Source organism: Tauraco erythrolophus, chromosome 3 (genome assembly GCF_009769465.1).
Source record: "Tauraco erythrolophus isolate bTauEry1 chromosome 3, bTauEry1.pri, whole genome shotgun sequence".
NCBI lineage: Eukaryota > Metazoa > Chordata > Aves > Musophagiformes > Musophagidae > Tauraco > Tauraco erythrolophus.
Window position 1 is genome coordinate 105,339,023 of NC_141467.1, and position 15,157 is coordinate 105,354,179.

General features: G+C 53.8%; 2 protein-coding genes across 2 annotated transcripts; one reads left to right on the forward strand and one right to left on the reverse strand.

The window, feature by feature from the left end:
- Positions 1-5,073: 5,073 nt before the first annotated feature.
- LOC147529121 (feather keratin 1-like) lies at positions 5,074-5,406 on the reverse strand. The gene has a single exon (XM_086609645.1). The coding sequence runs from the start codon at positions 5,404-5,406 to the stop codon at positions 5,074-5,076; it is 333 nt and encodes a 110-aa protein (XP_086465771.1).
- Positions 5,407-8,963: 3,557 nt separating this feature from the next.
- Positions 8,964-9,296, forward strand: LOC147529122 (feather keratin-like). The gene has a single exon (XM_086609646.1). It carries the CDS (start codon positions 8,964-8,966, stop codon positions 9,294-9,296), a length of 333 nt encoding a protein of 110 aa, XP_086465772.1.
- Positions 9,297-15,157: the final 5,861 nt, after the last annotated feature.

The following is a 15,157-nucleotide window of genomic DNA, read 5'->3' on the forward strand; positions in this document are numbered from 1 at the left end:
TTGCCACAAATGCTGTGGGAACTGGCTGATGTCCTTGGGAGGCCACTCTCCAGTATCTTGTGAGGGTCATGGTGCCTAGAAGTGGGTTCTGATGCCTGTAAGAGCACTCATAGACCTCCTAGCTTGAAGAAGATTAGGATCACAGAATCACAGAATGTGATCATGGAAAGCTCCCGCGGAGCAGAAGGGCAAAAGCTCACTTGAAGATTAGGATGAATGATTTGGGAAACGAGAGTTTGCTGAGCATGACCACATTTCTGGAGATGGTGATGTAGGAAATCATCCAGGAAAGCACTGCCAAGCCCAGGACAAACCTGCAGATGAAGGACAAGCAAGTGATGGGGATTTGTCGGTGTGAATTTGTGAAGGCGAAGTTGTGATTGACAAGAAGAGAAACTTACTGAGAAGCAAACTTACTGAGAGTGCACTCAATCCCACTGTCTATGTGGCCAACAAAGAGGTTAAACGGCGCCAATTCCAACACCGACTCCTTTGGAACGCCACTTGTCATTGGTCTCCACTTGGACATGGAGCCATTGACCACAACTCTTTCAGTGCCACCATCCAGCCAATTCCTTATCCAACATGTGTTCAATCTGTCGATGCCATAATCCATCCTTCAAATCCATGGTTAAGTTCAAGCTGGGCTTTGTCCATTCTCATTTTCTCTTTGCAGAACCTCAAATCTTTGTAATCCCCCCGAGTCACTGGCCTCTTCTTCCACAGCTCATAAACTCTCCCTTTTTTCCTGAGTTCCAGCCAAAGCTCTCTGTTCAGACAGGCCAGTCTTCTTCCCTGCTGGCACGTCTGTTGGCACATGGGGACGACTTGCTCCTGCGACTTGAAGATTCCTTTCCTGAGTTATGGTCAGTCTTCCTGGACTTGTTTGCCCTTCAAGATGGCCTCCCAAGGCACTCTGTGACCAGGCTCCTGAACAGGTCAAACTCTGCTCTCCTGAAGCCAAAGACAGAGGTTCTGATGAAGCCCCTCCTTACTGCCCCAAGAATCAAAAACTCCATCATTTTGTGATCGCTGTGCCCTAGATGTTCTCCAACCATCACGTCACCCACAAGTCTTTCTCTGTTTGCAAAGAACAGGTCAAGCACGACACCTTCTCTAGTTGGCTCACTCACCACCTGTGTTAGGAAGTTGTCCTCCTCACTCTCCAGGAACCTCCTAGACTGTTTCCTCTCTGCTCTACTACATTTCCAGCAGACATCTGGGAAGTTGAAGTCTCCCATGAGACAAGGACTAGAGATTGTGGGACATCTCTCAGCTCCTAACACCGTATTTCGTCTGCCTCTTCATCCCGGTTGGGTGGTCGATAACAGACTCCCACTGTGATATTTGTCTTGTTGGCTTCCCCCTGATTCTCACCCACAAACGCTCTACCCTATTGTCACCATCATTAAGCTCTAGACAGCCATAAAACCCTACCTAACATGCAGGGCTTTCCCACCACTTCTCCTTCCTGGCATATTCCCACAGAAGCCATCCCTGAAGTCCCTGTGCAACCAAAACCTTGCCAGAAAAACCCAGTACACAGAGCTACGATGTTAAAAGCAAGGGGGACACCAAGAAACCCCCAGAGCTCACCCAATGGGAAAGGCCAGGCGTAAAGAGAGGCTTAGTGACCTTGGAGCAAGGCAGGGAGGGAGCGAATGCGATGGAAGGGGCAGCCCAGCCTCACGCCCCACACATCAAAGAAGCCCAGACCATCCTGCCAGGGCTGCGAGGACATGGAACCCCCTCTTCACAACACACCCGCAAACCACAGCACACGAGTGCCATGGGATGACCTCACTGATGACACCCGACCTCTCCTACGCTTTGGTCATGAGTTCTGCCTGCCAGGAAACGCACCATCAACACAAAGACTTTGCCCTCTAACACTGGCACTAAAAAGCTGCCACCAAGGACAAGTTGACACGTCCTGAAGGGGAGGACATGGAATTAGAGAAATGATGTAAGGAAAACACACCCCACCTCATTGCTGGCATGGCTGTGGCATGAAACAGCTCTTTGCTGCAAGATGCTGCCATGTGCAAAGGCTGTCCCGCCCCTGGGGCAGCAGCATAAAAGCCACCCAGCACCTCTGTCCCTCACACACTTCTCCTGACACCTTCTGCTCCGCCGTCAACAAGGTGAGCCTGAACCCCCTTCCCCTTCTTCTTCTGCCCCGTCTGGCCTCTCTCTTCCAGCACGCTCTGCCCCCAGCCTCAGCACCCCTGACACCCCCCCACCATCACGCTCCCCACAGCCCCACACCAGCCTCCCCACTCCCTCGCCCTCCTGCATCACCACCCCTCGCACCTCCACGTCCCTCCGCTTCCTCAGCACCCTCTCTTCCAGGGCCCCTCCACACCACGGCCATGGCCTGCAACGATATCTGCCGCCCCTGCGGGACCCACCCCGCTGGCTAACAGCTGCAACGAGCCCTGTGTCAGGCAGTGCGAGGACTCCCGCGTCGTCATCCAGCCTCCCGCCGTGCTGGTCACCCTGCCAGGACCCATCCTCAGCTCCTTCCCCCAGAGCACCGCCGTCGGATCCTCCTCATCCGCTGCCGTGGGCAACGTCCTCAGCGCCCAGGGAGTGCCCGTGTCCTCTGGGGGCTTCGGCTATGGCTATGGCTATGGCTTAGGAGGCCTGGGCAGCTACGGCTTTGGAGGCCTGGGCTACTATAGGGGCAGATGGGGCTCCTACCCCTGCTAAGGGCCATTGCCACCAGCCCTGACACCAGCCACTCACACACTGGAAGTCACGGCATGGATTGAGGACGCACCTCCAGGCCATTTCTTGCACGTGGACCTGCCATCCACACCTCCTGCTCTCAAGGCACCAAACAAACAAGCAAGGAGGGAAGGGGCAAGCCTGTGCCAACCGCCTGGAACCATGGCCCATGGATCTCCTCCTCTTCTCCCCCTTTTTTCATCGCTTCACCCCTTCTTCTACTAACACTACTCTCTGCTGCAGCCAGTTTCCGAAGACCTAAAGAGAACTGGGGATCTCTGCTGCACTTCCCCAACTGCGGGGCACAAATATCTTGGTTCTCTGGCAAGATCTCTCACACACAAGTAATCCTGGCTGATGGTCGCCCTACTTGCATCTCAGACCCGCTCCCTTCCACTTGGCGCTCCTGCATTTTCACTCTTTTCTTTGTCTCAATAAAGATCTACTGCAGCCCAGTGTGAGTTGCTTTCTTCTCCTTTCTTCTCCCAAGGCTCTTCCAGTCTCATCCTGTACAAAACCACTGCTCAGGAGGCCAGTAGGGTGGTTGGAAAAGGGCTACATGATCTTTCTTAAGAAATGACCCCTCAGTAAGGTTTCCAATGACACCAAGCTGTGTGGTGCGATTGGCACGCTGGAGGGAAGGGATGCCATCCAGAGGGATGATCTGGAGGAGGTGATTGAGTTCAACTGCACTAAGTTTGCAGACATCTCCACATGTCTGCTTGATCTGCTTGAGGGTAGGAACGCTCTAGAGAGGGATCTGGACAGGCTGGCTCAATGGGTCGAGTCCAATTGTATGAGGTTCAACAAGGCGAGGTGTCAGGTCCTGCACTTGGGTCACCAACTGTTTGGAGGTCAACTCCTCTGTTTGGAGGTGTTCAGTGGGACAGATGAGTCGCTGGCTGGTGTGTGGTCGGCCTAAAGACAGCTTGTGGATGTTTGGGGTTTGGTGGGCAGGTGAGCAGTGCTGATTTGTGCTGGGGCCCTTGTGCCCACGCTCCTGCCTGAGCATCGTTGTGACTGTGCAGTTTCCTGCACACCCTTGTTCTGGTGCATGGAGTCACCCTTAGTGAGGAAGGTCCAGGCAAAGGTGGTGTTGACTTGAGTGGCTAAAGATGAGGATTCATGGAGATTTGTGTGAGAGAAAGGGAGCAGAAGAGCGTGTTGAGTTTTCTCCAGGATTCCCTTGCTGCCTGCTGCAAACTTTTCCTTTGGAGAAATGTGTGGGAGCCCTAAAGGCTGGTGCAGCTGAAGAGTGGTGGAGCGGGAGGGACGTTGGAGGAGGGATGCGATGGTCTGTGCGGCTCCTTCTTTGCCTTCGCCTGTGCAGAGTACAGGGGAGATGCCCTGGGCAGTGATGGTCCCGGTGGGGAAGGGAGCTGAGCCCTTTGATTTCGTGTCCTTCAGGTTCTGGCATAGGGACACAGAAGGCAATGCTGAGCCCCTGTTTGGAAATCACACATTGTTCCTCCTTCCCCATTTCCTCTTTCCTTTCCTTCTGTTTTGCATATTCCAGCTTTCCTTTCTGCTTCCCTGAGACTATTTCTTGATAGGGCTGGAGAGCGATGCTGGAGAAGAGAGTTGGTTGAGAGTGTGCCAACAGTGGGAGATTGCACCATCGGCATGGCCAGCTGAGCGTTACTGTCCCCAGGGCTTTGGTTGGGCAAGTGAAGTGCTGGTGTCATGAGCTTGGAAGGCAAAAATGTGCCAATTTGTGGTGGTGTTGTTGAAATATTTCCCAGGAGAGGTCTTGGCACCTTGGAGCACGCATGCACACGATGTCTCCAGCACTCCCTTGTTTTGTGTTGGGATGGGATGGTTTTGTCAGGCCTCAATGAGGCTGAGAACTGGTTCATCACCTGCCCACCCTGATGGCCTCTGGAGCCCTGGTTTGGTGTCAGGTTAAGATGGAGGAGCCCTGAGAGAAGGAAGGAAGAGAAGGCAACTCAGGCTTGGATGCAGGAGAACTTTATTGAGAGAAAAAAGAGTGCAGAGTCAAGAGCACCAAGTCGAAAGGAGCTGGTCTGAGGTGCAAGTAGTGCGACCATCAGCTGAGGTCCCTTGTGTGACATAGATCTTGCCAGATCACCAAGATCTCCCTGGTCCGCAGTCGGAGCAGCACACTGGAGGTCCTTGGTGGTCTTTGGCTTGTGAGAAGGAGTTTGCAGCAGAGGGTAGTTGAGACACTGTTTGCAGGCAGCCCTGGCTGCCCTTCCATGCTTGTTGCTTGGTGCCTTGAGAGGAGGAGGCCATCAGCCAGCCAAAGCGTGGCGGTGCGTCCTCAATCCATGATATGGCTGTCAGGGTATGGGTGGCTGGTGTCAGGGGTGGTGGCAATGGCCCTTAGCAGGGGTAGGAGCCCCATCTGCCCCTATAGTAGCCCAGGCCTCCGAAGCCGTAGCTGCCCAGACCTCCTAAGCCATAGCCATAGCCAAAGCCACCAGAGGACACGGGCACTCCCTGGGCGCTGAGGACGTTGCCCACGGCAGCGGATGAGGAGGATCCGACGGCGGTGCTCTGGGGGAAGGAGCTGAGGATGGGTCCTGGCAGGGTGACCACCACTGTGGAAGGCTGGATGACGACGCGGGAGTCCTCGCACTGCCTGACACAGGGCTCGTTGCAGCTGTTAGCCAGCGGGGTGGGTCCGCAGGGGCGGCAGATATCGTTGCAGGCCATGGCCGTGGTGTGGAGGGGCCCTGGAAGAGAGGGTGCTGAGGAAGCGGAGGGCATGGAGATGCCAGGGACAGTGTTTCAGGAGTACAAGGGAGTGAGAAGATCTAGTGTGGGGTTGTGGGGATCATGGTGGTGGGGAGGCATCAGAGGTGCTGAGGGTGAGGGCAGAGGGTGGTAGAAGAGACAGGGCAGGTGGAACGGAGAAGAAGGGGAAGGGGGTTCAGGCTCACCTTGCTGACAGCGGAGGAGAAGGCGTCAGGAGAAGTGTGTGAGGGACAGAGGTGCTGGGTGGCTTTTATGCTGCTCCCCAGGGGCGGGACAGCCTTTGCACATGGCAGCATCTTGCAGGAAGCAGCCGTTGGGTGCCACAGCCATGCCAGCAATGAGGTGGGGTGTGTTTCCCACACCGCAATTCTCCAATTTCATGTCCTCATTTTGAGGACGTGCCCGCTTGACCTTGGCGGCAGCTTTGAAGTGTGAGTATTAGAGGGCAAAGGCTTGGTGTTGATGCGCGTGTCAGGGCAGGCAGAAGTCGTGACCAAAGTGTAGGAGATGTGGGGTGTCATCAGTGATGTCATCCCGCAGAACTCTTGTGCTGTGGTTTGCCAGTGAGCTGTGAAGAGGGGGTTCCATTTGCTGGCAGCCATGGAAGGCTGGTCTGGGCTTTGGAGCTGTGCCCGGTGTGACGCGCCGCCCCTTCCATCACGTTCAGTCCCTCCCACCGTGCTCCGAGTTTGCTCGGCCCGTCTTTAGCCCTGGCCCTTCCCACTGGGTGTGCTCTGGGGGTGTCTTGGTGCCCCTCTTGCCTGTGGGGCTGTGTCTGGGAGAAAGGGGCTGCCTGGTTGGGCTGTAGCCATGTTGGGGCGCTCCCTGGGGCGGGCAGTGCCGGCAGGCAGAGGAGGGCTGTTTGCCGGAGCAGGACGTTGTCCTGGCAGCCCTGGCTCAGAGCTCTCCAGCCCTGCCAAGTCAGGACTCTTACCGGGTTCCTCACGGACACGTGTTGGCCCTTCCATAGCGCTGCCCTTAGCTGGGGCCGGCACATTTGCAGCCTCTGGTGTGACACAGCGCTTGATGTGGATCACTTGGAAAGGGCAGGGGCATTTCTGGAGAGCCCGTGAGCGTGTTAAGAGTCAGAGGGCACGTGGGAGCAGCAGGGAGAATGTTCTGAGCCTTTGGGGTCTTTACTTGGGGTGAGTGCCGAGGGGTGAGGCCACTTGTCTGCACAGTCTTTGATGGGTGGAAAGAGGATTTGGGAACTGCAGAGGGTATGGGAGGTGAGCATGGGGCACGGGGCTGCAGAGCCAAGGCCTTGGTGATGGTGGATGCGTGCCGAAGGGTTCACAGCACGGCCTGCTCCACCAAGGTGAGTGTTTTGTAGGGTGTTTTTCATGCAATCAGTGCTTGTTGCTGAGGAAGATGAAGGGAGGTAAAAGAAGATTAAGATCAGAGAATCACAGAATGTGATCACAGAAACCTCCCGCGGAGCAGAAGGGCAAAAGCTCGCTTGAAGATTAGGATGAATGATTTGGGAAACGAGAGTTTGCTGAGCATGACCACATTTATGGGGATGATGATGGAGGAAATCATCCAGGAAAGAACTGCCAAGCCCAGGAGAAACCTGCTGATGAAGGACAAGCAAGTGATGGGGATTTGTCGGTGTGAATTTATGAAGGGGAAGTTGTGATTGACAACAAGAAAGTACGGGGCATGTAATTAACGAATGAGGTAGACTACAAAGTGGTTGAAGGTTTGGACACAGAGGCTTGTGATGTCTTGCCCAAAGTCCAGTTAGAGGCAAGCCTGAAGTGGTGTAGCTCTGGACATGGATCTGAGGGGCCGACACTGCATAACCTCCTCATCAATGACCTGGGCAGTGGGATGGAGTCCCTCTCACGAATTTGGCTGATGATGCAAAATGTGGAGAAGTAGCTGAGGCACGGGATGGTTGTGCCACCATTGAGAGTGAGCTAGAGAGGCTGGAGAATGGGGCAGAGAGGAATCTGTTGAAGTTGAAGAGGAGTAAGCGGTGGGAAGGAACGGCACTGGGCACCAGGACATGGTGGGGGCTGACATTCTGAGCTTGTTGTAAAGCAACATGCCCAAGTCCTTCTCCTTAGGGCTGCTCTCAATCCATTGTCCACACAGCCTGTATTTGTGTTTGGGATTGCCCCGACCCACGTGCAGGACCTTGCAGTTGACCTTGTTGAACTTCATGAGTTTGGCACGGGCCTACCTCTTCAGCGTTAAGGTCCCTCTGAATGTCATCCCTTCTCTCTAGTGCTTTGACCACACCACACAGCTTGGTGTCATCAGCAAACTTACTGAGAGTGCACTCGATCCCACTGTCCATGTGGCCAACAAAGACAGCGCTGGTTCCAACACCGACTCCTTTGGAACGCCACTTGTCATTGGTCTCCACTTGGACATGGAGCCATTGACCACAACTCTTTCAGTGCCACCATCCAGCCAATTCCTTATCCAACATGTGTTCAATCTGTCGATGCCATAATCCATCCTTCAAATCCATGGTTAAGTTCTAGTTGGGCTTTGTCCCTTCTTCTTGCCAGTCTTCTTCCCTGCTGGCACGTCTTCTGGCACATGGGGACGACTTGCTCCTGCGACTTGAAGATTCCTTTCTTGAGTGATGGCCAGTGTTCCTGGACTTGTTTGCCCTTCAAGACGGCCTCCCAAGGCCCTGTGCAACCAAAACCTTGCCAGAAAAACCCAGTACACAGAGCTACTATGTTAAAAGCAAGAGGGGCATCAAGACACCCCCAGAGCTCACCCATTGGGAAAGGCCAGGCGTAAAGAGAGGCTTAGTGACCTTGGAGCAAGGCAGGGAGGGAGCGAATGCGATGGAAGGGGCAGCCCAGCCTCACGCTCGACACATTGAAGAAGCCCAAACCACCCTTCCAGGGCTGCGAGGAAATGGAACCCCCTCTTCACAACGCACCCGCAAACCACAGCACACGAGTGCCATGGGATGACCTCACTGATGACACCCGACCGCTCCTACGCTTTGGTCATGAGTTCTGCCTGCCAGGAAACGCACCAACAACACAAAGACTTTGCCCTCTAACACTGGCACTAAAAAGCTGCCGTCAAGGACAAGTGGACACGTCCTGAAGGGGAGGACATGGAATTAGAGAAATGATGTAAGGAAAACACACCCCACCTCATTGCTGGCATGGCTGTGGCATGAAACAGCTCTTTGCTGCAAGATGCTGCCATGTGCAAAGGCTGTCCCGCCCCTGGGGAGCAGCATAAAAGCCACCCAGCACCTCTGTCCCTCACACACTTCTCCTGACACCTTCTCCTCCGCCGTCAGCAAGGTGAGCCTCAACCCCCTTCCCCTCCTTCTCCTGCCCCTTCTGACCTGTCTCTTCCAGCACGCTCTGCCCCCAGCCTCAGCACCCCTGACACCCCCCCACCATCACGCTCCCCACAGCCCCACACCAGCCTCCCCACTCCCTCGCCCTCCTGCATCACCACCCCTCGCACCTCCACGTCCCTCCGCTTCCTCAGCACCCTCTCTTCCAGGGCCCCTCCACACCACGGCCATGGCCTGCAACGATATCTGCCGCCCCTGCGGACCCACCCCGCTGGCTAACAGCTGCAACGAGCCCTGTGTCAGGCAGTGCGAGGACTCCCGCGTCGTCATCCAGCCTTCCACCGTGGTGGTCACCCTGCCAGGACCCATCCTCAGCTCCTTCCCCCAGAGCACCGCCGTCGGATCCTCCTCATCCGCTGCCGTGGGCAACGTCCTCAGTGCCCAGGGAGTGCCCGTGTCCTCTGGTGGCTTTGGCTATGGCTATGGCTTAGGAGGCCTGGGCAGCTACGGCTTTGGAGGCCTGGGCTGCTATAGGGGCAGATGGGGCTCCTACCCCTGCTAAGGGCCATTGCCACCACCCCTGACACCAGCCACCCATACCCTGACAGCCATATCATGGATTGAGGATGCACTGCCACGCTTTGGCTGGCTGATGGCCTCCTCCTCTCAAGGCACCAAGCAACAAGCATGGAAGGGCAGCCAGGGCTGCCTGCAAACAGTGTCTCAACTACTCTCTGCTGCAAACTCCTTCTCACAAGCCAAAGACCACCAAGGACCTCCAGTGTGCTGCTCTGACTGCGGACCAGGGAGATCTTGGTGATCTGGCAAGATCTATGTCACACAAGGGACCTCAGCTGATGGTCGCACTACTTGCACCTCAGACCAGCTCCTTTCCACTTAATGCTCTTGACTCTGCACTCTTTTTTCTCTCAATAAAGTTCTCCTGCATCCAAGCCTGAGTTGCCTTCTCTTCCTTTCTTCTCTCAGGGCTCCTCCATCTTAACCTGGCACCAAACCAGGGCTCCAGAGGCCATCAGGGTGGGGTGGTCATGAACCAGTTCTCAGCCTCATTTAAGCTTGGCAAAACAATCCCATTCCAACACAAATACAGGGAGTGCTGGAGACACCTGTGCATGCGTGCTCCAAGGTGCCCAGACCTCTCCTGGGAAATATTTCAACAACACCACCACAAATTGGCACATTTTTGCCTTCCAAGCTCATGACACCAGCACTTCACTTGCCCAACCAAAGCCCTGGGGACAGTAATGCTCAGCTGGCCATGCCGATGGTGCAACCTCCCACTCTTGGCACACTCTCAACCAACTCTCTTCTCCAGCATCGCTCTCAAGCCCTATCAAGAAATAGCCTCAGGGAAGCAGAAAGGAAAGCTGGAATATGCAAAACAGAAGGAAATGGCGAAGGAGGAAATGGCGAAGGAGGAAATGGCGAAGGAGGAAATGGCGAAGGAGGAAATGGCGAAGGAGGAAATGGCGAAGGAGGAAATGGCGAAGGAGGAAATGGCGAAGGAGGAAATGGCGAAGGAGGAAATGGCGAAGGAGGAAATGGCGAAGGAGGAAATGGCGAAGGAGGAAATGGCGAAGGAGGAAATGGCGAAGGAGGAAATGGCGAAGGAGGAAATGGCGAAGGAGGAAATGGCGAAGGAGGAAATGGCGAAGGAGGAAATGGCGAAGGAGGAAATGGCGAAGGAGGAAATGGCGAAGGAGGAAATGGCGAAGGAGGAAATGGCGAAGGAGGAAATGGCGAAGGAGGAAATGGCGAAGGAGGAAATGGCGAAGGAGGAAATGGCGAAGGAGGAAATGGCGAAGGAGGAAATGGCGAAGGAGGAACAATGTGTGATTTCCAAACAGGGGCTCAGCATTGCCCTCTGTGTCCCCATGCCAGAACCTGAAGGACACGGGCACACAGGGCTCAGCTCCCTTCCCCACTGGGACCATCACTGCCCAGGGCATCTCCCCTGTACTCTGCACAGGTGAAGGCAAAGAAGGGGCTGCACAGAGCATCGCGTCCCTCCTCCAACCTCCCTCCCGCTCCACCACTCTTCAGCTGCACCAGCCTTTAGAGCTCCCACACATTTCTCCAAAGGAAAAGTGTGCAGCAGGCAGCAAGGGAATCCTGGAGAAAACTCGACACGCTCTTCTGCTCCCTGTCTCTCACACAAATCTCCATGAACCCCCATCTTTAGCTGCTCAAGTTGACACCACCTTTGCCTGGACCTTCCTTACTAAGGGTGACTCCATGCACCAGAACAAGGGTGTGCAGGAAACTGCACGGCCACAACGATGCTCAGGCAGGAGCGTGGGCACAAGGGCCCCAGCACAAACCAGCACTGCTCACCTGCCCACCAAACCCCAAACATCCACAAGCTGTCTTTAGGCCGACCACACACCAGCCAGCGACTCATCTGTCCCACTGAACACCTCCAAACAGAAGAGTTCTCCTTCACACTACAGCCAGCCACCTCCACATCCCTCCTGCAGAGTCCATGTGCGTCTATCACAGCACTCCAGTGTCACAACATGTCGCGGACTGCCTGTGTCTTCTTCCAATGGGTCGCAACCAAACGGCTGTTGCGACCACAATGTATTCCACAATCAGAAGGCTCTTCTTAAACTCACTGCTATCTTAGTCCAACAGAGAGCTCTAACTCACGCTCTCCAGGGGCTCCTGCCACTCCAAACTCCAGGAGGGAAATGCCCCACTCCCTCCTGGGAGTGTCCCACCTTTATCCATCCATAGGTCACGTGGTCTCCGGCCAACCAACGTGACTCAGCACCTGTCTTGATGAGGCACAGGTGCTTCTCATGTAGCAGCCGGGAAACTTCCCCGACAATTCCCCCTTTTCTTTAAAAAAAAAAAAATTGCCTCGCAGCCTTTAGGGGTTTCCAACGTTTCAGTTCCATTTTCCGTCGCCGTTTGTTAAACACCTTGGGACCGGGTCATGGGGAAGTCGTTCTCATATTTTTTTATCATACCACGTTGGCGGTGGATATATCCATTGTTCTGACGACGATGGATACATCCACCCTGGCTGCTCTGGCTGCTTTAGCATTCCCTCTGCGGTCTTTTCCGGACTGGTCTGCGGCTGTTGCAGCGTTCCCGCAAAGGGCTTGCCTGGGCCATAAGACGTCTGTACACGCTTTCTCTTTCTGCTGTTTCCCGGCCGGCCGTTTGATTTGCAGTTTTTGGCGAGATGACCTATTCTCCCACAAATATAACATCTTTGTTTAGTTAGAGCAGTGGCCAATGTGGTCATCTCGCTTTCTACGGGCCCAACTTTGGCACATGCAATCACCATTTCTTCTAGAGAGGGGTCCCCCGGCAATACTTCAATGACTCTCCGACAATCAGGGTTGGCATTGTCCTTTGCCAGCTGTTTTGTCAACAGTGCCCGTAGTCTACTGTCAAATATCTGCTTTTCTATTGCCCCCTGCAGTCTCTCAACGAACCGTAGAAAAGGTTCGTTGGCCCCCTGTTTAATTGTTGAATATTTTGCTTTAGGCTCAGCCATTTCTGCTGTACGTAATAGTGCCTGCATCCCTATTTGTTTAACCTGTTCGAGGATCTGGGGATGCCATTGAGCCTGTATTGCCGGGTTACTAAATACTTGACCCGTTCCCATCAATACATCGGTACCTATAGCATAGCATGGGTCGCTTTGGGGTAATTGGATATTCTGTAATGCCTGCTGGTCGGCCAATTGTCTCCAAACATTTGTGAAAACGGAGCGCTGCACCGGTTGGAACATGACCTGGGCTAGATGTTGAAAATCGTACGGCACCAAAATTTCTAAGTTTAATAATCGTAATAGTTGTGTTACCGCCAGTGAGTTTGGTCCGTATCGCGCTACCGCTTTCTGCATGTCCTGGATCACTTTCCATGACCAGCCCAAATGTTTATTGGGCTGGTTGGCACCCGGGAGGGCCAGTTCTACGGGAAACGCACTCGGCTCTCCTTCCATTTTCATTATCGATAGTTTTTTATTACTAACTGGTAACCCCAAAGCTTGTATCAAGTTCCAGTCCCCGGCCTCTATTGCCTCTTTCTTAACTTCGTTCCAGAAAAGTACTGGATCACGATGGGCTGTCATGGCAGGCGGGGTAATTTCTGTTATTTCTAACTGTGGAGCGGGGGATAAGCATGTCTCTAGAGGGGCCGGCGGGGCGGATTTTGGCGACTTTTTCTTCGGTGGAGAAACCGGTGGAGACTTTCCAGCTGAACTGTCGCTTGCTTTAGGGGTTTCTCCTGAAATTTCTTTCACTGCAGGGGGGGTCATGGCCTGCTGCAACATGTTCACTACGGTTGCTAACTGCTGGGATATACCTTGCAGCATTGTCATGGCCTGTCGTACTAATAACGGCTGCATTGCTCGTACTTGTGCCATGTATGTCGCCGGATATGAATTTGCCAGGGGTGGGGTTATTAAATCAAACGGCGGAGCTGTAGGCTCGATACCTCCTGAGGAGGAAGGGGGGGTTGCTGGGGCAAAGGGTGGGGGACGCTCCAGTATCTCCTGGAGGGTGGGGCAAAGTTCCTGCATAGTGCCCGCCACTTTGTTGACCTCTGTGAACAGTGAGGACACGTCTAGTTCATTGTCCACACTGTTTCCCTCAGACAGTTCGTTGCCCCCTTCGTATCCTTCGCTTGCGGATACATAATCTGTAAATTCCTCTTCCTCCTCTTCCTCCTCTTCTGCTGACCCCTTTTGAATTATATTATCTAGGGCCTCCCATGTACGCAGAAGGTCGGTCCGGCCTCTTTGATTAACCACGGCTTCATAGAGCAACTTATCCCCCAGCTTTTTCCAAAGTTCTAGGTTAAAGGTGCAGGTAAGGTTGAATAGATCTTCGTGCCCTGCTGCCCAGTTAAGTAAACTATATAGGTCTTCATTACCTATGTTGAGCCCCGCAGCCATCCCTGCAGATTTGAGAAAGGTGAAGGTCTGATTCTCCTTGACAAAATTCTGGCCCATTTTAGCTCCCAGCAGCTCACCTTGTTTCAGGCGTCTAGGTTGAAACAGATCAATTCACAGCTCTCCTGCTGCTCTCGAGCTTCACTGGGTTTTATCTCCACCGCAGCTCACCCTGCGGTCCAGGCAGTTCGCGTTTCGACGAATCACGTCGGGGTCACCAGATGTCGCGGACTGCCTGTGTCTTCTTCCAATGGGTCGCAACCAAACGGCTGTTGCGACCACAATGTATTCCACAATCAGAAGGCTCTTCTTAAACTCACTGCTATCTTAGTCCAACAGAGAGCTCTAACTCACGCTCTCCAGGGGCTCCTGCCACTCCAAACTCCAGGAGGGAAATGCCCCACTCCCTCCAGGGAGTGTCCCACCTTTATCCATCCATAGGTCACGTGGTCTCCGGCCAACCAACGTGACTCAGCACCTGTCTTGATGAGGCACAGGTGCTTCTCATGTAGCAGCCGGGAAACTTCCCCGACAACAACACATCTCACAAGTCCCAGGTCATCCCATGATAGTTCCATCCCACAGTTCCATGACCCAGCACACTGCTTACTTCCCAGGCTCTCCACACTTCCGCCTGCAGGCACCTCAAGTCAACCCTTTCCTCATCTCATCTTTGTCCAAGAGTGCTCTTGCTCTCATCACCTCAGCCCATGCACTAATAACCCCAACATCTGCTTCCCCACTTACATGGCAGCTACAGTGATTATTTATGGTAATCACCCAGCTGGTTGGAACTGGTAATGACCTAATTAAGGTTTAGGCCCTGCCTACAAAGGGTAGGACATTTCCTCCTGGCTGTGGAACATGTAACCACATCCTTGGAGTTGAGCCTAAGCTGGTGAGCAACATCTGGTGACCCTGACATGATACCCTCACAAGAGACCCTGAAGACCTTAACCCTGACTCCCTCACCAGAGCCAAAAGAGCCAGAGCTGGAGCAAGAAGTTCTTTGATAAAGAAGGTAAAGCCGCTACCCCAAAAGAGGGAAGTGTACTGGAGTTGGAATGAATGAACTGGGTCTCTGCTCACCGTAAAGCCTTCCTGAAAACCAAAAAACTGTAAAAGAAAAAGGAGGAATTATGGTTATATCACCCAGCTGGCTTGTATTGGTAATTATCTAATTAAGGTTTAGGCCCTGCCTACAAAAGATGGGCCGTTTCCCCCTGGCTGTGGGAGATGCAATGACATCCTTGGAGCTGCAGCCTAGGTTGGTGAGCAGCAACTGTTTGCAACAGAACCGGCTTACAGCCCTCTTCACTTGGCTTCACAGTGCCATGAAATGGTTGAGGTCAGAGACAGCCACTTTGGTGACACGCTGTGGTCCCAGCAGCTCCTTACTAAAAACTCAAAGGATCACAGAATGATTGAGGTTGGAAGAGATCTCTGAAGAGCATCTGGTCTGATGCCCTTGCTCAAGTGGGGCCACCTACAGC

Bases quoted from the DNA above. Each gene is read 5' to 3' on its own strand.
- LOC147529121 (XM_086609645.1), bottom strand. From the start codon at position 5,406: ATGGCCTGCAACGATATCTGCCGCCCCTGCGGACCCACCCCGCTGGCT.
- LOC147529122 (XM_086609646.1), top strand. From the start codon at position 8,964: ATGGCCTGCAACGATATCTGCCGCCCCTGCGGACCCACCCCGCTGGCT.